Source organism: Buteo buteo, chromosome 4, assembly GCF_964188355.1.
Source record: "Buteo buteo chromosome 4, bButBut1.hap1.1, whole genome shotgun sequence".
NCBI lineage: Eukaryota > Metazoa > Chordata > Aves > Accipitriformes > Accipitridae > Buteo > Buteo buteo.
In genome coordinates this window covers 13,430,916-13,455,553 of record NC_134174.1, presented here as the reverse complement: position 1 = coordinate 13,455,553, position 24,638 = coordinate 13,430,916, and the positions used below count along the sequence as shown (strand labels likewise).

The 24,638-nt window shown below is 35.4% G+C and overlaps 1 protein-coding gene across 2 annotated transcripts in view; it reads left to right on the top strand.

Annotated features, from left to right (window-relative positions):
* PTPN12 (protein tyrosine phosphatase non-receptor type 12) overlaps window positions 1-24,638 on the top strand; it is an 81,515-nt gene that overhangs the window by 29,894 nt on the left and 26,983 nt on the right. For both annotated transcript variants that reach the window (XM_075024765.1, XM_075024764.1), the window contains 10 exons: window positions 5,885-5,993; window positions 9,294-9,370; window positions 10,372-10,467; window positions 11,505-11,543; window positions 12,340-12,411; window positions 15,301-15,360; window positions 18,749-18,891; window positions 20,355-20,421; window positions 21,049-21,126; window positions 21,226-21,324. In XM_075024765.1, the coding sequence (XP_074880866.1) occupies window positions 5,885-5,993; window positions 9,294-9,370; window positions 10,372-10,467; window positions 11,505-11,543; window positions 12,340-12,411; window positions 15,301-15,360; window positions 18,749-18,891; window positions 20,355-20,421; window positions 21,049-21,126; window positions 21,226-21,324 (840 nt within the window). The remainder of the gene's footprint in view (window positions 1-5,884; window positions 5,994-9,293; window positions 9,371-10,371; window positions 10,468-11,504; window positions 11,544-12,339; window positions 12,412-15,300; window positions 15,361-18,748; window positions 18,892-20,354; window positions 20,422-21,048; window positions 21,127-21,225; window positions 21,325-24,638) is intronic.

The following is a 24,638-nucleotide window of genomic DNA, read 5'->3' as shown; positions in this document are numbered from 1 at the left end:
ATGCTAAGGTAGTGAAAACTTCTTGTATCTATCAATTCTATCAATTCAGCTTGCAATCTCCTTTCAGGGCTTGAAATAGGATAAATCCAGACTGCTAGCCTGTTCCTTGCAGCCAAAGCCATCTGCAAATGTTGAGATATGGTTGAGCTTCTGAATGTTGAGCTTTTCTTTTACAGAACCAGATCATTCTCCTTTCATTATTTATGCTTGGCTAGTGTTTGGGAAGGCTTTTTCCTTCCATCTTGATGGCTAGGAATTCTTAAAAATAATTGTTGTTTGAAAGCTGACAGGAATAACTGGGGAAAGATTGACACATGTCACAAGTGTATGCTGTTTTTCGAATACTCTTAAGGCAAAGTGGTGAGAGGGATACTCTCAAAAATTAGTTTTATATGTATGTACTAAGTATTAGTATCATAACTAATTTTAATTGTCAGCTTAGGCTCTTTGGATGTTATCTTGCATGTAGGTCTCTTCACATTTTCATGCTGTGTTTATTTGTATGAATATAAACCACAGAGATAGTTGGGAGGCTTAAATGCAAGTATGATACCTGAAATTATATTAAACTCTGCATTATTTGTGCTAGTTAACAGGGGAATGGAGGTAACCAGTGATATCCCATGTGGGACAGTTCAGTGTTGATTCAGCTCAACTGGACCTGACTTCCCCAGAAACTTTTGGCTAAGCTGTACTGGGCCCCACTCTCCCCATGCAGCTCTTGTTCTGGCAGAGTGACTAAATAAAACCCAGTTCACTGTGTTCATTTATTCCTTGCTGTTGCAACCCAGAGCTGCAGAGGCACCCCTGATTCAGAATAGTCCATCCTCCAGCTGAGTTTATTAGCATCAGCTTGTCTTGATGTTTCCCAAAGCCCTCAGTGATGAGAAAGTGGTATAGGGAAACTCCAGCTGGCTTTGCATGGACTTTAAGCTAAAATACTTCTGGAACCAAAGCAGTTTTAGAAAGTCAGAGCTCCATTTGAGCAGTAATACATCCATGTCTGCACTTGAGCTGTTGTTTGACAAAGGCGTCTCTGGCATGTCTGTGTTCGTAGTATTGGTATAGAATCTGAAACCTGTGTAATCTGACCGTAGATAGCAAGAAGGTAGTTATTTTTACATTTTTGTGATAGTTTGGTTCACACTGCTGCTTACAGGTACATTTTCCTCACTGTATAAAAGTACTAGGAAATTTATTGTGCCCTAGTAGTGTTTATCTAAATTACTAGGATGACAGCACAGTTGACCATAATTCATGTGTTTTTCTTCCCCTGCTGCTAGTAAGAACAATGCAATGTCAAGCTCATGATGGAAATAGCTATCTTATTTCATTAAATGACTGCATTAATACAACATTTTTTAAGTGTTTCCTAGTATCTTTTATGCTTTGATTTTTAAGGTAACTTTCATGGAAGCTTTTCTTTAATTTTCAGTTCTTTGACTATGTCTTAATGCACTTAAGCAAATTTTGCAAAACAAAATATGTTCTTGTGTGATTGGTGTTATCTCACAACTCTGCCATAGTTGAGCATGTAGAGCTTTCTAAGCCTGTTGCTGTTGGCTGTTGTCACATAGCAAATGAACCATGGGTGCTGTGGAGTATTATAGCAGCTGACGTTTTACGCTATATGTACTGCTCCTCAGGTATTGTCAAAAAGGAGATTCAAGCAAACATCACTGTTTTACTACCTGATGTTTTGACCATTGGAAGTGTCAGATAAGGCTTAGGAGACAATTTGAGGTCTTTAAGCAAGTGAAACCCTGGTGAAATATTTCCTTGAAAAGAAGCCCAGAAAGGAGTTATGAGAACTTTTGTATCATAAGTTCAGGCTTTTAAAGTGAGTTCTTCAAATCTCAATAGGCTGTATAAGTATTTTCTTCAATTCACAAACAACATTTCTATGATATCCAGAAATGTGTCTTTACAGGCTTTCTAAAGTGTTAAATAGATTAAATAGTTTGACTGCAAAAGTCAGAAATCTGTGTTTCCTGAACTGATTGGACTAAGTTCTTCTTAATATGCTAGGATTCCACAAGTTGGGTTTGAAAAGCTGGTTTGTCTTTTTGTAAAAACATTGAAGTAGACTTGTAGTACAGGCTGTCAAACCACTGTGGAAGTTGGAAGTACGTTTCTGAAACTCAAATTGCTTCAAAGTTTTGTCTCCCCACTGTCACATGTGGTAAGTGTTTGTCACCATCCCACAAACCACTTCTGTCACGCAATGAATAAGCAGAATTAAACTCGAGCTTTTCTAATGAGAATGGAACTTAAGGCCTCGTGAATGTAGTTCTTCAAGTATGATGAATCATGAATATACACTTTTTGACCATTTTGTTCTTAAAAGAATAAAGATTTTTGTGGTACCAGAGTAGCAGTTCCAGTGAATATGCAAGTGTCATCGAAGTGTCCACTGTTATCTGCAGAGGCACCAGGCTGGATCTCTAGTGTCCCTGCTGTTGGCATCCGAGTAGCTTCTGGGAAGCGATTTTGCAGTTTACTGCCTTAACCCAAATGAGTGCTGCTTTGTACTGTAGACAGTTGTTAATTATGAATGAGCATGAAACTGGACTGTGGCAGATCTTACTGGCTATCTTGTCCTCAACTTACCATAGTCTGAACAAATACTTCCTTCTTCTGCCCTGTTGTTACCCCCATTCTGCTATTGAGTACATTCTTCTCCTTCTGGTCACTCTAGGCTGTAACCTAGGAAGGAAGCACTGAATCTCTTGCATCCTACAGCAAGCTGTGTGTGCACATTGCAATAGCTTTCTGCAGCAATTTTCTGTTGCATGTAGGGCAGAATCTTCTGCTGTGTCTGGCACTTTTCCATTCCTGTGGTACTTCATTCAAAGCTCAGTTTTTAGAATTCTTTCCTTACTCTTCAGTCAATTCTTTCTCTTCCAAAGTGTGAAGTAGATACTATTCCATGTAGCAGATACTACTACAAATCATAGAGTACTACTTACTCTTTCTGATTGCTCTCAGGACTGTACTCATCTTCTATTACCCATGTCATAGAACAGCTGACAAACATGCATTAAAAGCATGGATCCTAAAGTATTTTAGGAACAGATGTGTGCTAAAATCAACCTGTATTTCAGTTCCAGTCTTGCCTTGGAGCTGGGCTACGCTAATCCTACTTTCCAGTCTGTTTAGCAGATTGTACAGTTATTGAATCATGCAGGGGAGTAGGCTATGCTGAATTCTTCTTATAGCATCAATTTCTAGAAAATGGAAATTGGTACTAGTCACTCTGGCCTTTTTGGCTTACGATGGGTCCAAGTTGTACCTGTGAATGTGCTTTTTATTGCATGCCTTTTAAAATGGGCTAAAGCAAAAAGGATCATCTTCTTGGAGTGCTTTTTGATACCTGACTGTTTTCCTGTATCACTTCCTCAAGTGTATCCTTTCTCATGCAAAATAACTTCTGCTTCTACTCAGGGTTTTCAGAGGTTGTTTTTTCTCCAGACTTCTTTCTGTTACTTTTTCTAAGCAGAGTCATGGCATTTGTCCCATAAAAATGAGCAAGATGGAAAAAAACCCAACAAAACAAACCAAAACCAAACCCCAAATCTCATAACCAGATTGAGATGTGGAACAATATACAAAATCATATTGGTGGCTGTGCTTGGAAAGTATCACTGTTTCTCTTTGCTCCCCACCCCACCCCTGAAGTGGAGGCTTATAGCCTGTTTCAAACTATTTCTCAGTCTTGCTATTCTTATGTGATATAGCTAAATTATGTGTATTTATATTGCTATTTCTAGACTCCTGGTTGTGCCCAGTCTTAGCACAGGCACAATGTTTTATTTTGACATAGGTAAGGGCAGTGTTACATAGGACAGTATGTCTCCCATGTGCAGTGGTATTCTTTGTCTGTACCATGTTACAAACCAGGTTTCCCTGCCTGCTATGCATATAGGTTATGCTGTGAATTTGTTTTTAGTATTGCAAAGATGAAGCTTCCTGTAACTGTTTACATGTCTTTTCAAGAATTCAATCTTCCTATTCTTCACTGTAGCAATGTTTTCAGATAATATATTTAGCACTTCGATCACCATGTGGTCAGAGACTTACTGTTCCATCTCCAAATATTTACTGTTTTTTCTTCATCGATTAACATTGCAAGTTTTTCAAGAGCAATGCATTTTAAGAATAAGACCCCTGCATGCTAGTTATGTTACTCTTTTTAGTGTTCAGTGATTTAATCTGTGATAAAGTCATCGGAGAAGAAAAAAAAATTGTCTGAAAACTGGTATTTCTTGATTTGCTTTTTAAAATTTATTTTACCTTGCCATTGTTTTTGCTCTGTAAATGCTACTTTTATGGATTATTAGATGCATGTTATTCAACTAAATTTATGCAAAGTTTTATCCACATTTGTGTATAAAATTTGCTGTTTTTTCATGATATCCAGGCAAATTTTATGAAAGTGTTTGTCTGTGGGTAACAGAAATGCTAGATTTTGTGTGTTTTTTCTTTTCCTTTTTTTCTAGAAGAATTATTGAGGGACTGGAGTTGCCAATTAATTTTTCCTTCTTTTTTAAAAAATTGAAGTGCGCTGTGAGTCTCCCAAGTGTTTTAGAAGAATTCAAGAAGAAAACTGGCTTTCCAAGCAGATCCTCTTAATTATGATGCCCTTCTGCCTGTATGTTGTTGCATAGTCAGTGATAAACAGGATTTATGTTTTTAAGTAGCAACCAACCTTGCCCATTCTCCCCCTTGCCTAAAAGAAAGCAAGCCATGAACAATTTTGGGTCTTCAAGGATGATAATCAAGCATTAAAGATGGAAGGAGGGGAACATGAGCAACTCTGTCCTTCCTGTGCAGAATACCACTTAATAGAGATAGTAAAGTTCTTTGAAGCTACCTTCTCTGTTTTCCTCTTGATCATCTTGCATACCAGTACCATGTCAGTGTCCACAGAATGGCTGGTGTTACAACCACCTAGCTTTAGCTGGAAGCCAGAGTTAACTTTGAGTTCTTCAGGTTCATTTTTAAATCTGGATGTCTACACAATCTAAAATAATAAGCACTGCTGGCTCCTCTTGAGTTTTTTGGGGTTTTTTTGTGTTGTTTTTTTTTTTTTTTTCCAAAAATGATTTATACCTCTTTTCCCTCCTCAGTTCTAAGGTTGCAAAGGCCTAATTTGAGTGGGATGATAAAAGCTGTATTGCTCTTGTTATTTCCTAGGTTGCTGGAAGGCATGGGCTGGATTTTATTATTAGAGATTTTGACTGTTTCAAATTTCTAGGATTTGAAATAGATGGAGGGGGGAAAAAAGGACATTGTTGTGAATACAGCAGACCTCCTGTCACTCACCTTAATTGCAAATACCTTGTACCTGAGAGGCGGGGACCTTCTTTGTCTGGGTGAGCTTGAAGCTCAACAGGAGTTGGGCATGAGGAGTTAAAAGTGAGATTTTGCTTTCTATTCAGTTGTCAGTGTTGGAAGCCATGTGCTTCAAAGTACTAGCTGCTAACAGCTGTTTCTGAACCAGCCTGCTCCATGCTCATCCTCCAGGTATTCTGAGCATTAAGAGATTTTTCTGTTTCTCACAGGTATTCTTAATGCAGTTGTTACTCCCTAACAGGGTAGTGTATTTCTTAAGTAAATATAGCTGTATTCCATACAGGGGCTGTAGTGGCTTTTGTGAAGTTCCATGTCTCATGATGTATAGAGCTGATTTCAACTTGGCTTTAAACTGCTGATGACCTAAAAGTAGTGGATAATTAGATTTTTAAACTTCATCATAGTGAATATTGTAAAAAGAGAGAAGAGGGTTTGAGTGATCTTCTTATCACAAGGTATTAGCTGAATTGATGAAGTATGTTTCTGTTATCTTGAGACTTGAAAATATAACATAAATGTTTTATTTCAGAGGTTAAGAAGATTATCAACAAAATACAGAACAGAGAAGATCTACCCAACAGCCACTGGAGAAAAAGAAGAAAATGTTAAAAAGAATAGATATAAGGATATATTGCCATGTAAGTCTGATTTATGTGTTAATAGAAGACAAAGGAAAGTGTGCTAGGTCCCAAGCTCTATCAAGCTGACATTTTCATTTTAGCTTGGAATAGCCTAGAACTTTACTAGGTGCTTAACTGTATTTTTTTCTTTAGGAGCATGTTATTCATGGTAGAAAACAAAAAAGATGTCAGCATAAACTTTAGATGAAATTTTAAGGAGCCTTAAGGAACCTGGCTTGGTGGTTTGGAGTAAAATAGATCGTTTTGCTTGTTTGTATCCTGCAAACTGTGTCAAGAGAACTTTCAGTGCTGGATTATCTTTGGTTTGTAGTTTGCTAGAGCCCAAATGAAATTCCTGTTTAACGTACGAACACAGAAAACAAGAGTCAGAGCAGAATTTAAGTTTTGAAACCACCAATGTGTGATATAATGCATCAGTGATCTGTAATGACAAGATTGCCTGTTACGAGTTCACTTTGTGTAGCTTGTGAGGTGTATTTCAGAAGCTCTTACTGTGCTTCTCAATATGAACAGGCAGCAGTGAGATTAAGGATAGTCTTCTGACAAATGCCATTTTTCATATCCTGAAAGATTAGCAACAGATACATTTTTACTCTGCTTAGCTTTCTCAGAAGTGTTAGGAGGTTTATAACGAATAGGAAGTTCAAAATGGTCATAAGCATCATTAGCTTTCGTCTTCAAAATGTGTTCTAGTAATAAACTCCAGCAAATTATTGTGTTTCAGATTGTTGTATACCCATGTGCTCTGTTTTTCTAGTGCTGGAATTTTTACTGTTTATCAGTGTTTGGAGCAACACTTCCATCAGTAAACTTTGCCCTAAAGCCACAGGCCCTAGATTGTTTAGAAAAGGCATATGTGTTCATATTTTGCTAGAGGATTTATGTATAACATATATCAAATGTTGAAGAGTAGTGTGGTACTAAGCTCAGCTGCAGCAAAATAGTTAAATATCATTGGAGTTTTTGTGTTTGTTTTGTGTTTTCAGTTGGGAGGACCAGGATGCAGTGAAAAAGAGAGGGGAACTTGTTATTGTTGTCTTAATAATACGAGTTGTTATACTCTCTTCTTCCATGCTGGCATTTTGGTAATCTTGGTAGCACCTAGGCTGAATTGATGAGACACTTAATAGCTAGTACAGTAGTGAATGGCTGCAACTAGACTGGTAGATGTGCTTTTCTTTCATCTACGTAAAAATAAAAACTGATTCACTGGGAACTGAAAGGGTACACAGATCACAGTGGGGAAAATGAGCAAACCTCAAAGCTGACATTGAAGAAAATTGAAGGTATGTTTTCAGTTGAAACATCAAACATCCAAAGGGTCCAGCAATGAAGTGATGGGAGACCAGCTTGACAGAAATGAAAGCCAGGAGATGTTTTGGAGGACGAAGGGGGATGATACTTTGCCTATCTTTTATAAATCCAGAAAAGACCTTACAAATCTAACTGAATCAGATATTAGTGCTATATTTACCAGAAATTGTTACTGCTACCAGAGAGATCAGTACCTCAATACTAACTCATATGTATATATATATATATCAATATATAGCCTTTAAGGTATATATAAATATTCAGGCACTAAATCTTCTGAAGCTGGAACCTGCAATGGAATTTTTCTTGGAGAATTCTGTTCCAGACCTAAAACTCTGCAAGAGCTGAGCTGTGGTAGGTAGAGGGAGGCTGGAAATGTTGACATTTGGAAACTGCTCTAGAATTTTGGATCTACTGTGCTGGGAAGATAGGAGCCCTCATTAGCCTACCACTATAATTAGTCTGATCCACCATTTAAAAGTAGTTTTTAGTATTAAGTTTGTGACACCATCACTGCATGCTTATAAAGTGTTAATGCTTTTAGATTATATGTATAAGAGTGTAATACAGTGTAGTATGTTTTAAGGATTTCTCTAGGCTTTTATGTGAGAGTGCATTGTCTTTAGTCTGTGACCTAAATGTCTTGTAATCTACACTTGTGCTTTTTTAGGAAGCATTGCATGGTAACACAAACATTTTTTTGCATGTTATCAGGACTCTGGCAGAAAATTTCACCATCTTGGAAGCAAGTATCTTGGAAGCTTTTGGAAGAGCTTTCTGTATAGAAATACCTCTTAGCATGTACTTCTTGTGGGCATGGTTCTTTGTTTTATTACCAGTGATGTTTTGACAAAACCCCCTCTATGAACCATATTTCCTCTGTTTAAATAGACTCATTCTTTGTTTTTTTTCTTGAATTTAGTTCTAATAAAAGTTTTAGCAGCTGCTCTGTAATTGAGGAATTGACCCTGGGAGCAGAAAGTAACAGAAATTGCTCGAGCAGGTGCTGTTTCTGCAGATACTTCTGTTCCCCAGTTCGAAGATAATTTTTTTTTTTAAATCTGAATTTCTGACTAAAACAGCCTCTATTGTAGAGATAGTTTGAAAGAGTTCTATTTGATAGCTAGGAATTGTTGGTATCAACAAGAGCTGGAAGGACTAGCGAACAACCTACCCTCCTTCTTAGTAAGAATCATCAAGTTGTTTTTGTATTAAAGATGCACTTAATTTGTTTTCAATGCCAAAAATAATTCCAAGATGTTTGGTTTATTTTGTCAACAAGTAATAAAGGCTACTTTTAAGACTGCTGAGGATTTTGGTCTCCAAAGATCTGCTGTTTTCATAAGAAGCTTTCTCTGAGACAGTAATGCTTGAGGCAGAAACTTGAAATGTCAAAACCCCCTGAATGAAGGAATCTGCTGCTTTTCGTTTAGAAGTGCCCCAGCAAAGTGTCTAGCCCAGTCTTTGGGGGGATAGAAGTTAGTCTGTGTCTAAGCAATGAACCGCAGTGTATGTTTCATGTTGTAATACTTGGAGTCCTCCTTGGCAGAGACTTTAAGACCTGCCAGCTCCTTTAACTATGCACTGGTGTTTTATTCTTTCTGCAAATGTGCATTTAATTCTGACCATCGTGATCTGTGTTAATATTGTGTAACTACAATTTTGATTAGTTCTGATCAATTGAATTTTGCCTCTTTGTAATGAGTTGGTCTTGGAATTCCAGTAGTTGTTACTCTGTAAACTTGAGCATCAGAAGCACATCGCAGTAGGACCTACTCTGCTTATCCCTACCTGAGTTGATTTACCCACAAATTAAATTGACTGACTTGCTTGTGTGACTTATCTTTGGGAAGCATTCTTTAATGTGTAACTTCTTCTTTACATATAATATGTACTATATGTATATATTATATTTACTGTTACATATTGATTTACATGTGTTGTAATTCTTGTTTAAAAAAAAATAATAAATTCTTCTTTTAGTTGATCATAGCCGGGTTAAACTGACCTTAAAAATTCCCCCACAAGATTCAGACTACATCAATGCAAACTTTATTAAGGTATGTATTACCTTAACAGTTTTTAAGTTCTTTTTAAGCTTTTATTTCATATCAGTGCAATTTTAATATTATTATAGTCTGAGATAATTTAAAACTGTGAGGGAAGATTTTCTTTTATTATGGTTCGAATAAATTTGCAAACATGATGCCATTTATAAAGCAATTTTTTTGAGTTTTAATACGGCTCTAAGTGTAAGTATAATATAAAATACTTCATTTTAAAGTGACAGGCAACCATATTGGAACTTTACACCACAGGGAAATTCAGATATGATTGTTTTAACAATTGGTAGTGTTAAAAATACCAGACTTTGAGAGGGATCGTAAATGAGGCATTTGACAAATTGTGTATGTTAATATGTACTTCTTGCTGTTCATGGCAGAAGTGTGGCAATGGAGTTAGACATAACATTCTTAAAGAGAAGCCAGAATTTGGCTAAAAGCCTGTTACACTTTTGTTTCCAATTGTGAATATCTTAGGATTTCCTTGTAGCCTTATTCTGATGCTGCTTCTACACAGTAATTCTTATTCAGAAACAGGTGTTCTTATAAATCTCGCTTATTGAATGTTTAGCTTGAAAAGCTGAATGTAAATTTCTTCGAACTTTATATAAAGAAATTCTAAAATTTTGGATTTCTGAAATGTATTACTGGGAGGAGGGGATGCTTTTTAGCAGAAAGTTTTTTAAATGTTCATCATTAAATGTTTGAGTAACAAAGAAAATGAGGACTTAAAGGGAATCTTCAGAATCTGATCATACAGAAAATAATATTTTTTGTTACAGTCTCTGGCAGCACAGTAGCTGTTATAATCTTGGGTCCCCTTGAAATCACTAGCAAAATTCCCACTAATGTAAATGGGACTCACATTCACCCTTCCTGTTGTATCAAAAAAAAAAAAAAGATATTCTAATTTTACATGATTATAACCTAAAGCCTTTTTTATTCAGTGCAGATAAATTTTCTTTAGAAACTTTAATGGTTCCTTTGTGCAATCCTAGGGAGTACATGGGCCAAAAGCATATGTTGCTACCCAGGGACCACTAGCAAATACAGTAATAGACTTCTGGAGGATGATATGGGAATACAATGTTGCCGTAAGTACCTACTTAAAAACCAAGACTGGGTATTACCTTATTTTGTGGCACAGTGATTGTGTATCTTTTGCCTGAGCTGGCTATTATCAAAAACATTGGCAGTGATTTAGTCCATTTACTTCTCAAATCCTGTTTTTGTGGTTTAAATAGCATTCTATATATCACTAATATTATTTATTCAATTTAATAATGTAAATTCAAAGTAATAATTTTATTGAATGAATATGAAGTCATGTGTATTTATGAATAGGTTGGTGCTTGTGGTTACATCTGTCCTGTAGGAGACCTTACAACTCTGACTTAATGTGGACTGACAAAATCATATACAGAAGCAGCATGTGAAACAAAAAAAATAAAAGCCTCCCTTTTTATTTATGCTAATTTTGGGTTACTTAGTGGTTTATATATTCTATATCTGTTTAAACATCTATTATCAGGGCTTAACTTTTAAGTACTGTTAAAATTGGATATGTTCAACAAATTATTTCTGAAGATATTTTTTGTTTTATCAGACACTTAAATTGTGGTTATTTATTGTAACAAATAGCTTACCTGTTGGTGCATTTTTATTGTGCTGTTCACATTAGTGTATCTCAAGTAGCTTCAACTAAGAAATCTGATTCCTGTTTTTTAAATAGATTTTTGCACCTATTTTAAGCAGTCTGTATTAATTTAAGCAAATATAGCTATGTTTCTTCCAGTCGGCAAATGGCTCTATATTTTTCTGATTAAGTTTAGACTTTATAGTCAGGCTGAATAAATATGTAAGATATTTGTACAGGATTACAGTGAATTCAAATTAAGTAGCCTTAAAATGTTGTAGTAGTGTTGTAGATTTTGTGCAGGATGGAACTTGGGTACTATTTTAGAATTAAAAGAGCATGTATCTGCTGGTAGGAAATAGTATTAATTAGTCCCTTCAGTAGTAACCAATGAAGGAGTATCAGTATTTGCCCAGATAGAAGCAAGCAGTAAAGTGTTGCTGAATTTACTTGATCTAAACCCAGCTAACTTCAAGTGTCTTTTTTCCTTTTCAGATAATTGTAATGGCCTGTCGAGAATTTGAAATGGGAAGGGTATGTATACTAAATACAAAACTAAATGACCATTGTCCATGCGGGGCAATATGCCAATACTTGTGAAGCTTCATATGCCAAATCCGTAACTGTAAAATAATCTGCCAGATTGAATGAGAATGTCAATCCTTACATTTGTATGCATGAAAAATAATGAATCCGACTGCTTTTCTTTGCTCCATTTATTTACATTATTATGTAGGTGTCATCTCAGTGGAATATATGTGTTTGTATACCAAACCGTACCAATGGTCTGTTTCTGGTCATGTCACTATGGAAAAAAAACCTTGCTCTTTGTGGGATGTAGGCCAACTATCAAAATCCTGAGTCCTTCAGGATTTCCTGTCAATTGATACAGCTGTAAAAACAATCTATCTTTTAAATCTCTCTGCTATAGTCTTATGACCTGAGAAGGAAAAAAAAGTGGTCCAGAATTGTGAACTCCAGACTTTCACAAAAAATAAATTAGCTCTCATAGCTTCCATCTGTATTGATGTGTGTTTGCACATATGCAGGCAGTCATGAAGTTCATGTCCTAATTTACAAAGGGTCTTTTGGCTGTATTTATTGGTCATCTAGGTTTTTGGTTTTGTTTTTCTTTTGGTATCCAAAAGAAAAAAAACATTTTACTGTCTTAAAATAAGTCCAGCAAGGCACCAGTGGGCAGATGTTAAAGAAAAGCACCAAATAAGAGAAAGTAAGGCATTCAGGATTTTCATTTTGACTGCTTTGTTTCTGTTGATCATCATCTTTCAGTACTACACATGAATTAAATTAGGATTCGTTGCTTTAACAGAAAAAATGTGAACGTTACTGGCCTCTGTATGGAGAAGCAGCTGTAACTTTTGGACCATTCCGTGTTTCTTGTGTAAGTATGAAGCTTTATAAATTAATTTTGAATTGTAACTTAAAATAATTGTTCAACAAACAGTTTGTATTACAAAACAAATGCTTCTTTAATCGTTAGGTACCAAATTTTACACAAAGACTCTCGAAAGGAATGCAGTGGAAAACAATGTGTGTATTTAAGCTGTGTGGTTTTTTTGAATCTTCCATGATTTATTTTTATTTTTTTAAATAGGGAACCTGTGTGCCTTGGTCTTTTATCTTTATGTATCATTTCTTTAACTTTACATGATGTCGTTTTGAATGTCCATACCGTACTCAAGAAATCAAATAATATTCATGCAGTTGTTTCTCTCTGTTACCACTTGTGCATTCTGGATATGCATGAGAAATGAAAGTAACACTGGAATAGGTTATTTCCTTTAAGTTATGTAAAGTTAATTAGCATGAATAAAGAAAATGGAAACTAAACTTCTAGGTTTTTTTCACTTGTGTTTGTTGGTAACAGGTACAGGTTTATGTGAAAATAATTTCTTTGCTTCTATTGTTGCTTTTAAAATCAAAACAAAAATGAGTAGCAGATCACCATGAGGTCTGAATCTTTTTCTGGAGAATTCCTGGGGGGGTAACTGTCACATAAGTTATGATTCCAGAAAGATGGAGGAAACCTGAACATTTCCATTGCATGTTGTGTCACGGTTATCAGGGGTTCTGATCTCTGAGCATGACTACTAGAGCCTCTTCCAGTTTTGATACTTGCTCTAGGTGGTAACATAAGGATTTCCGGTAGATAAATAAGCAGGAAGAGGGACTGTGAATATCTCCTATACCAAGCACAGCAGGGAACTGAAAGTAATCATTCTTTTGGCACCTGTCATCTTGGCATCACACAAGAGTATAGTCCAATGGGTTTTTGCAGTCATCTTTCCTTGGTAGAGAAAGCTGGATAGTAAAAGAAGTCATGGTGCAATTACCACTTCACAAAAGGGGACCACTTAAATAGCAGAAGTTCACTTCATTATTTGTGACATTTTCAGGGTATGGGTAGGGATACGGTATGTAGGAGCATAGCCACCAAAATCAATACGATCCGCATTCCTTAGTGTGGGATAGTATCCCGTTGCCTTTGTACACACCTGTTTTTGTATCTTTATTCCTTCCTGCTTTAAACACATTTGTGGCCTGTTTGCTCAGCTTGTAATTCTTGGAGTTGTGATCACATAGCCTTCATTTCTAGGTGATGCCAAGGGCCATCGAGCCTATCACATTGTGCTCAATGACAGGCTAATTACTTAAGGGAAGAAAATAGAAAATAGAAAATAAGCCACGTATAGGATGATCCTCCTCCTTGTACCTGTTGTCAGCTTCTAGGAATGGACTAGCAGGACTTCCTTAATTGGATGTTGCCCCTGGATTATCAGTATATATTTTTATAATGCAGTGGATGATGAATTTGACAAATTTTGGTCACTTACTCTTTCTGACATTCACACCATTGTGTTGTTGGAAGAAAACGCTTCCTTGTGTCTTTATTTTTAATCTTGCTACCTGGGAGTTTAATCAGGTTCTGTTATGTTGTATTAGTTACTCTTAGGATATGAATGAAACGTGACATTAAAGTGTTGAGTATAACTATTGTCAGTATAAAAGATCTTACTGTGAATTTTTTATGCTGGAGTTCATGATTAGCCTTAGCTGTTCACTTATTCTAAAACAGTGGAATTGATCCATTCCAGATTAATCTCAAAACTGTTTTTTTCTTCTCCTTAACTGAAAATTATGTGCTGCAGTTTTCTAGCTGAAGTGCTTTAAGGTGTTCAGAAAGAGCTAGCATGCCAGTTTATTGAGCTATTCTTAATCTTACCCTGAAATAGTTTACTAAGAATTAAGTACATTTCAAGTTTGTCTTGTCAGGAAAGCATATACTTACAAATTTTAGTCTATAAAGAATCTGAATACCCTTAGATGGATTCAAAAATTGGCTTGTGGGTTTGAGTCCTCCCCCCCCCCCCCCCCCCACCTAGTGGGTGATGGTCACATACTTGGCAAGTAGTTGTGGAAAGGGATTGTGTGTACATTGTAACTGACCTCTCAGGTACAGCTGAGAATCTATTACCTTTGGGTACAGTGGTGTATATGGGCTGCTAGTTACGCACTATCTCCTTAAACCTGCAAGGTGTTGCAATTGTTTTCTTGATGGAAAATGGTAAATTCCCAGTAGCAGATAGGAACACTTGGAAGCATATATGCAGTCTCCTAAATTCACTGTGGGAAGCTGTAATGCTAAGCTTTCAAAAGCATGTGCAAATTGAGATATTACTGATATTTTAAGTACAGTAATATTGTTTGGTGTCTAAAGTATGAACCTTCCTTGGTGTTCCAAAGGCAGATTTGAAAATTCTGGGAGCCTAGAAGCTATGCTTTTTGGCCACAAGCAAGACAATTACAATGATCCATTCAGGTGCACCCTTAATTGAAAATAATAGAAGGGGAAAAATGAAAGGAGGTGTCACAGGATAGAGTGGTAAGAGACTGAAGTCTATACAGCAGAAGTGTTATAAGATGGCTGTGGGAGGCAATCTGTAAATTAAATAAATGCATGGAGAAATAAAACAGAAGTACTTTGAAATACTTTTACAAGGTTTATTGATGGTTTCAGGAGCAGGCTAGACACTGGTTTGAAAACTCACATTTTTAAGTAAAAGTGACATCTTTCACATATCTTGTGTAGCAAGCTAAGTTGCTGTTTTAAAATCAATGTTTTGAGTGCCCATCTTTTGGTGAAATCATAGATACAAACCCAGTAAATTGAAAAAGAGACATCTGAATTTAAATTTTGGTTTTTCAGTTATATCCTGTATGCTGCATATTGATTTTTTTTTTCAATTCATTACTGTTTTCTCATGTTTAGGAAGCTGAGCAAGCAAGAACAGATTACTTTATTAGAACATTATTACTTGAATTTCAAAATGTAAGTATATGATTACTTCTGGTCTCAACTTTAATGGTTGCTCAAATGTCTCTAAAATGATACGATGGAAGAAACTCACAAAAATACCTTCACTTTTTTAGGTGCTGACTCTATATGTATGTAAATCATCAAGTTCAGAAGTGATGTTAAAAGCTTAGAGTAGTGAAATTCCTTACTTGTCTTTTATATATGTTCTTGGTTAGCCAAAGGTGTGTGGTGGTCTTCAATAGCATGTGTTAACTAGAAAGCTTCTATCACACTAGGAGAATTTCACTATTTACCCCAACTGAAAATATGATGATAACCTGAATGAAACTTGTCAAAACCCCCTGTTCCCTATAGTTAGCTTTTTCTGGAGTAAAGTATGTGTACTTGTTAAAATTTGCCCTACACTTTCATTTATTGTCAAGAGGGTTTTACAATGTTAAAAGATATTCCTGATGCCCATTCATATATTTGTACTGCCAAGTAAAAATAAAGCAAGAATGGGGGGAAAAAAAATCACGAAGTTGTTGTCAAAGTTTCTCACTCTAGCTTGTAAGAAGTTACTCTTTTGGATTTGAAATAATATATGAAAAATATGGAATGTTCTTGATTAAATTTAGTTGCATTGTCTTTTTGCGTGGAGGAACTGTGTGTAATATATTCAAGGGTCAAGATAGAAATGTTCTTTTAAAAGTGAGCTCAAGACTTCAGATTTCTTGAAGATTTGATATCCTAGTGTTCAAGATGTAGAATTGGCTTACCAGACAAGTATTCTGGTAAACCAGTTAATTTACACTATTTAAGTTGGCAACTGTAAATAATTACAACTAGTCTCTTTATGGAAGAAATTGTATTCATCTTAGTGAAAACTTATGACACAAACTACTGTAAAACATGAGACCTAGTTCCTAAATTGAGTATGTTAATTGTGAAAATTGTCATATTTTCAGTGAAATAAAAGCACTTGCATTCTCATACAAGTGTTAAGAATGAATGATTTAAGCCTTTCTTGCAAACTTATACTTAAGTGTCAGATTTGAGGTGACTGTTTATTTTTCTGAAAAGCAACTGTCAGTAAATAAAAATAAATGTGGAGTTGTTCTGCAAAAACATGAAGGTTGACAGTCAATTTTACAGAATACCTGTCATTTTAATTGGCATCCTGTATTAAGAAACCATTTATTACAGGTTAGTCTCACTTATTGTTATTTTTTCTTTAGCAATGCTTTGTTCTATTTCAACAACCAATATCACAACAGTTATGAAAACTGTTTAATCATGAGGGGGGTAATTTTGGGGGCTAATTTTTGTCTGCAGTAGCTTGCTAGGTGCTTGCAGTGGGATGCATGATCTTAATCAGTTCGCTTCTGTTAGTGTGTCCTGAATGCTAATAACTGATTTATGAAACTTTTTAGATAGCAGAAATTAACTGCATAATAACTGGGGTTTGCAACTTATTTTTGAAATGGTGCACTTAAAAACAGAACTGAAAAGATATCAAAAACTCCAAAGCAGAACCTACATTACTTTTAATACCTGAGTATCATGAAAACTGGTTACTTCAGAAACTGTAGCTAATTTATATTTTGCTTGCCTGTATTATACATGCAAATCATGTTTAGTTACTTGACTTCCATGAGTTCTGTTCCAGTTAATTTTTATAGGATGCTTGTGTACTACATAAAAACTAAGTAGTAACAAAGAAACTACAGTTTGCGGTATGCTTTTGATCTTAGCAAAGATCCCAAAGTTTTATATTCCTTTAAGGAGTAATGTAACTGAAAGGATTAACAAGATATGTTGATATTCAACCTGTGCAGCTAACAAAATTATCTTTCTTCAGACTTACCTAGCAAATTTGCTTCAGGATTTCTGTAAGCATGCATTTTGGTAATGAATTACAGTCATTTCATCTTACTTTGAAGAATTCTTGGTGTAGCATTGAACTGGGGAGGAAAATACATATTTGTGGTATAAAGTAATACCCGTCTAAGTTCACTTTCTGGTTTTCCAGAATAATGACAAGTTTTGTCACTTCCATAAAATTTTCAATAGAGTATCATACAAAATACTATGCAAAAGAATTTAAAATTCATATAAATAAAGTTATTCTAGTTGCTAGGAGGAAAAGCAGTTTGACATTCAAAAATTTTTTTTAAGCTAAAACATCAAGTTCGTTCTTAAGGACTATGGAGGTTCCTTTTCATTCTTAATTTCCATATAAAAAACAAATTTGGATATTATTTTCTTTCTCACGGTTCTACTAATGTGAAAAATCACTGCTTTGTCTCTTTAAATGTAATTAAGTGAAAGCTCTTGGTGGACCTTAATAGGCAGTTGTAACTTTTCTTCCTCCTTACTGATGACATTGGTTTTACATAATCAGTTGGATTTCTACGACTTCTTTTCTTGGCTGTATTTTGTCTTGTTTTACTAGCTACAGTGCTTCCACACGTCTGGCAAAAGTAAAGCATCAAAAATAGTTGGTTCAACTGAAAGACGATATAAATTTCTGTGCTCAAGAGGCCCACTATGTTGCTTCTCAAATAACTAAACAGAAGGTAGCATAGGCCTTACAACTTGTAACCTGTAACATTGATCAAAAAATTCATAAGTGCTTCTAGTACGTTAGTTTGAGGTTATGCTAGAATCCAGAGGTGTGACAACAGCATGGAAAGGTGCAGTAGAACTAGCTATACTGCATATGGTTTGGATGATGATGAGAGAGAGGATTTGGTCTTTCAGGGGATTCGGGTAGCTGAGTAACTAGGCTGTTCTAAAGCCTGCTGCTTCTTTAGTACTATTATAACATGAGCTAATTAGAATACAAGTGTACCTGCTGTTGTTGCAGGTGTGATCCATATTTAGATATGGCCTGAATTATTTATCTTATTTTCTTAATTCTCTTCTGTGTGTGTGCATGCGTGCATGCACACATGAACACTTTATTTTGTAATGTGACAAAACAACACCCCACCCCATCCCTCCCCCCTTTTTATTTTTTTCCAAATGTGAGTTACTGGAGTGTGATTGGAAAAAGAACCTTTCATGGTAGTCTTTCCTTTTCTTTCTCCCTTTCCAATTTTAAGACTGTAAGGACAGAGAATCTTTTAACACAATGGAATGTTGTGGGTCCTTTAACCCATATATTATACCGAGGGGCGTCTGTGAACGGTCCCATAGTGCTTTCTCCTATGCATTAGCAGCACTCAAAATACTACTTCAGAATTTCTCTTTTATTTTTCTAAGTGCTATAAGCTATAGGTTTTTGTTAACACAGTAAATGGCTTTGCTTGTGCACGCTTACTCGTGCAAAAAGTGAAGGTTCATAGAACTGATTATTTCATACAAAATCCTCAAATATGTATTATCAGTAACACCTTTCTCCCTCCCTCTCCCTTAGGAGACTCGTAGTGTTTATCAATTTCATTATGTTAACTGGCCTGACCATGATGTCCCTTCGTCTTTTGATTCTATTCTGGACATGATCAGCTTGATGAGAGAATACCAGGAACATGAAGATGTACCAATCTGCATACACTGCAGGTATCAAATATATTTATTTTTGAAGTTTATACACATTTTAATTTTTTTTTAACTCTAGACTTTTAGTATGAGATGTACTAGTTTGATTCTAATTTAGAATTTATTTATTTATTTTAGTTTTCAAAAAAGGAGCGTTTCCTCATGTCAAAACTTCACTCAAAATCATGCAGTCTTCATTGTCTTAAAACTCATGCCACAGTGAAATTTTGCTTCTATTTCAGTTTAAGATAGAGTATCAATTAGAAAAGAATTAGTCTTTGAAAGCAAAACTGTTTTGTCATTCATAAGACATTTAAATTCTCATTAGGATGAAATAGACTTTGAAGACCATTGCAAATCAGATATGGGAGTGAAGGCTCCATTCTCAATAGGAAAGACTACATAGCAGGTGCATCACTACCTAAGAATTTTCTGTCTGTCTTCTAATACAACAAAAAAGATCTCTAATGAGCAGGCTGTAGTTTCTGGTTGGTAAGTCTTTGCTTGTGAGCAGCAATTTCATCTTTGACCTGAAATTTGGCTAACAGGACTGTTGAAACTAAACTGCCATGAAAATGTTTTGGTGAATTGACAGTTTCTGTCAATTTCTCTGGAAAGTTATTGCCTATGATATTTGATACTTTTTAAAGCAACAAAAGTTAATTTATTACATGTCAGAAAAACTGAATTCAGATTCCTAAGCCAGGAAATGTTCAATTGTTGGTGCTTATTACTCTTTAGAGCTTGGTTATTATCTTAAAGTGTATAAAAATCTACTGTCTTTAGCTGCATTCTTTTTAAACTTGTCACTCTAAGTAATTGAGGTCTAAAACCATAAAAAAAACTTACTTAGCACTGAAATCAATTTCACTTTGTCCTGTTTCTCTTGAATGTCAGTACAGTTGTGAAGGCTGGTTCTTTACAACAGTATAATTATAATGTAATAAAAATGCATACATTATAACTCTTTATTTGTAAAATAGAGAAATTTATACTATTATGAAGAATAAATGTTGATATTTCACTGTCATTTTTATAACTTTCAGATTTAAGTTTTTTAGATAAAAAGCAGAAAATACAGTTATCTATATCAGACAAGTGTGGGAAGTCTTTAAACATATTCTATTCTGCCATTTAACATATCTATCATTAAACTTGGACAAAATCCCTCCTCTTGAAGCAGTGGTAACTAGGAATAGTGTGACAAAAGAGGCAATAAATGTCAGCATTTTTAATCTTTCATGATTGCAGTTCCAATTGGCTATGAAAAACTTGTGTTAAAAAACTTTAATGCTCCATTTTGCACTGCTAACTTTTTAATTTTTATGACACTATGGCGTCAGGTTGAGTGAGATTAAAATGATAGTTGAGGGATTTTGATATAAATTCTTTTTTTCCACGTGGACTCTGGAAATATAAAGCTTATAGACTGTTTTTAACAAACTACAATAATTTCTAACACACCTAACTGTTTATGTTCATAGTGCAGGGTGTGGAAGAACAGGAGCCATCTGTGCCATAGATTATACATGGAATTTGCTTAAAGCTGGGGTAAGGAATCTTAAAAGAAATTTTGTGGCATTCCATCATTTCATAACAGTGATTGATTGAGCTCCCAAATGTTCTAAAACAGTGAAATGTTTAAGATGTTCCAGAACTCTTTTGACAGGTTGGATGTTTAGTTCATTGCATTCATGCTTTAGTATGAACTTGCTTTCCTTTGACAGCAAGTTTTTATCAAAAAAAAAGTTACTGTAAAATTCCAAATATCTTTTAAAATATATTTCAGTATAAAGTGATTTTGAATTCAACTTTTTCCATGTCTCCGCTTAATCTTGCAGCTCCTAAAGGCTGATATTTCAAATATACAGAGGTAACTTCATTCTGGGGTTTTTAGGTTATGAAGCATCATTACTGTTGCAGTGTCCTGTTAATACTTTCATTGGATGTCTCATTCTCAAAATACTTGAAATGCTCTCATCTGGTTTAAATGTTTAAATGTTTAAAACCAGTTCTGAAAAGGAATTGCTTTTTTAAAAAAAAATTGAATAGCTGCAATGTGGAGAGGACAGACTGGCTTTACCTACAAAAGTTAAACATACTTTTGGATCTCTAACAGCTTTTGTATTGCTGTTCTGACAGTTATGTCAATGTAATTGACTTCCTTCTATGTTTCAGAAAATACCTGAAGAATTCAATGTATTTAATTTAATACAGGAAATGAGGACACAAAGGCATTCTGCAGTGCAGACGAAGGTATAGTTTGTTTTAAAATGAATTTTTATCATATGATAATATACCATCATTCTTTGTAAAGATCTCATGCACTAATTTTTATCTGGTAACCTACTATAGGAGCAGTATGAACTTGTCCATCGAGCCATAGCACAACTGTTTGAAAAGCAACTGCAAAAATACGAAAGTTGTGCAGACTGGAAGATTGCAGATGGAGTGGTATGTGTCTTTCCCATATGAGTTTCAATCAGTTGTAGGTGTTAGCTTCTGTTCAAGATTTTCCTGTGAAGTCTAGTTTTTAAAGTTAAGTGTTCAATGGTGTTAAGGCACATACAGAGCTTGTTTGGACTACGAGTGGGTTTTGCTGAATAGGGACAACTAGCTTGTACTCAGGCTTACCTCAACTTAAGCTGAGGACTTGGTTGTAAAAATTGAGTCAGATAATTACAGGGCTATTTACCACATATACCAAATGCAACTGCAGTGGGGGAAGCAATAGAAAGAATTCTAGTATGGGTGAAATACAGGACTCTAACTCAGTATTTAAATTGCAAAATGTGCCTTTACCTTGGTGAGGTGGCAGTACTTGACAACTGATCTGCTTTGATTGGTAGTATTTACGCCAATTCTGATACATTGGCAGCACATAAAATTTTGTCTAAGCCTGACTTTCTGCAAATGGCTTGTTAAACAGTGTGGTAAAGAGCAAGTTAAAAATAAAACACCAGCCTACATATATGTATATTTTATATATAAATAAGAATAAAGAAATACACATGTCTATATAGGTGAATTCAATCTGATCTATGTTTAGGTTAAACTCTTGAAAGGGGAAAACTTCACTGAAGTTTTCTGTTCTTCCTTTGCCCCAATGTGGTGTTGAACCTAATTTTAAGCCAGTAGATAAGCATTGATCTGACTCTTCAGCTGAGACTTGGATATTACATACTGTTGTGTGCTGCCTTGGTCTTGGCCCAACACAGCCTTGATGTGGTTGAGCAGGACTGGCAATGAATGATTGTATTAACTTTTTGTATTGTGTTGAAGTACTCTTTGCACTGGAGCAGATTGGGGTAAAGAAAAATAACTTAAAAATGCCTTTGTCAGGAAGCTTCATACCCTACCCTTTTAACAAAGGAAAAAAAACCCTGGAAAAATAATATTTTTCATTGGTAATCACAGTATTTGAGGATTTTTCTGTCTTTCTGTCCCTCCACTTTAAATTTCATGTCCCCTATGTTTTTTCCCTTTTTTATGTTCAGATATGTTTTCTTGGCTACTACCGGGCACTATGTGAAAAATGGCTTTTTGGATCAATATATTCTTTCTCTCTTCCACAGTCCAGAACTGTGTACTGCGCTTTATCCTTGGACTGTGTTTTGATCATTCAGTAATTTTATCTGTCCCTTCAGTACCTAATTGGTGTATGCTTTATAGCTCTCTAGAGGGAGTATGAGTAGTATTTTCAGGACCCTTTGAAATATCTGGAAGCAATTTTAAGTCTGCCTTTATTAATAAGTATCCCTTTAATTTTATGTGTTTAGCTCTTCTATATTGTACTTTCTAGGAAGTCTAAAATGTTTTTCACTCTAGGAAAAAAAGGCATATACCCTTCTGTTAACTCCTAAGAATTTATATCAGTTCATGCAGTAGTTCTGAGGTCTTTAGTCATGACAAGAAACCTGATGGACTAAATGCAATATGGATAGGGCAGGCTGTTTTAATTTGTTATAGGTTTCATATTCAGTCTAGCTGGTCTGTGAATTTTCATTATATTCCTGAGGAATGAGCATGGTAGGGTTTGGAATGTGCAGATTTATTAGCTTTGTACAGAAGTGATTCCTTATTACTTGAGTTTTGGTCATAAAATAATAGGCAGATGAGTCTGCTGTATCTTCTGGTTATTTGACGGTGATCTGTCCTGTGTCTGCACTGTTACACAGAATCAAAAATGTCTCTTATTATTTACATGTATTCCAGAACATCTGAATAAGGAGGTAACACAGTATGCTTTGTCTGTAACTAAGGCAAGTGCTGTCTGTAGCACATCTTACGAGAGTTGAGTGACTGAGTAATAAAACAAGAGCAAATAGCTTATGGATAGGTAATGTGCATGGGGGTGAGACAGGGAGAAATCTCAACTCTGAATATGCAGTGATGGAGTGTGAGTTTTGAGTTTTGCTTGGATATGATCTTGGTTACAATCAATTAAGTTTTAAAGGAAACTTGAATTTTAGCAGTTATGTGGAAACTAATAAGGGTAGAGAACATAATGTCATTGTGTGGATACCTTGCAACTTGAATACTGTCTGCAGGTCTGGTCTGCTTATCTCAGAAGCATATTACAGAATTAAAGCATTAAAAATTTGGACAAGGATCAAAGATCTCAGAAGGCTCCATCTAAAGAACAACCAGATTGAGCTGGGAAAGAAATTGCTGAAGTTAGCTATGATAGAGGCTAAGTAACAGTGAAAAGCTGATTCCTATTAACCCGTTCCAAAGGGTATCAATAAGACATGGCAGACTTAATATAAAAGGAGATAGTTCTTCGTGCAACATGAAACTGCACAGCTCCTTGCAGCTGAAAGTCTGTAGCTTTGAGGTGAATATCTCATCATCTTGGAATCTTCTTCCGTTAATTTGCCCAACCTCTGACCTATGAAATTCCAGAGTTGCAAACTGTTGGAGAACATCCTAGTAAAGGATCTCTGCATGCCTGCTCTGTCCTTATTCTTCCTTGTAAGTTTCCTTTTGGTCACTGCTAGAAACAGGGCAAAATGAATCTTTCAGTCTGGCTAGGTACAGCCTTTTTTGCATTATGAAATGATGCTTCTTCATATTGTAGCTTGAACATTTCTGCTGGAGGGTTGAGGAGAAATGTCTCGCAGTTAAAGAGTTCCTGTATCTAAAAATCTGGTACTTAAAAACAAATTTGCTACTATTTGTTTGTTAGGAAATTTGCCTTCCGGGAATTACCTGGTGTAGGCTTAGCTTCTGTTTTGGCTTTATAAGGTGGTTTTCTGCCTCACATATCTGGTTAAATATCTGCTTGTAGCTTTAACCTGATTCTCAAAACTTTGAGGCTCACTTGAAACAGTGTTTTTGCTATTCTGAAAAAGCTCCCATTTTCTCTCCAAGGGTATTATGTAGAATCTGTTGTATATAACATCTGGTTTTCCCCAGAAATGTTCTAGTTAGTTTTTTAACTAAGATACATCCCAGAATGTTTGGTTTTTAAAAGGAAACAAGCTCTTAAAAGGAAACAAGCTCTGATGCAGAAAGCTTTCAGATAACTTTATTAAATATAATGTAATATCCTATGGTTCCTTTCCAGATCTTACTCTGCCTGCAGATGCTACAGCAACTGTGGAATTGTGTACATGTGAAGGGTTTTAATTATGTTCAGTGGAAACAATTCCAAATAAAAGGATGTGCCTACTTTAGATATATTACTGTTAGTTATATAGGAGATACCACTGGACTGAAGAGGAAATTTTCTTTCATCTTTCATTTATTTTATTTTGGTAGTACTC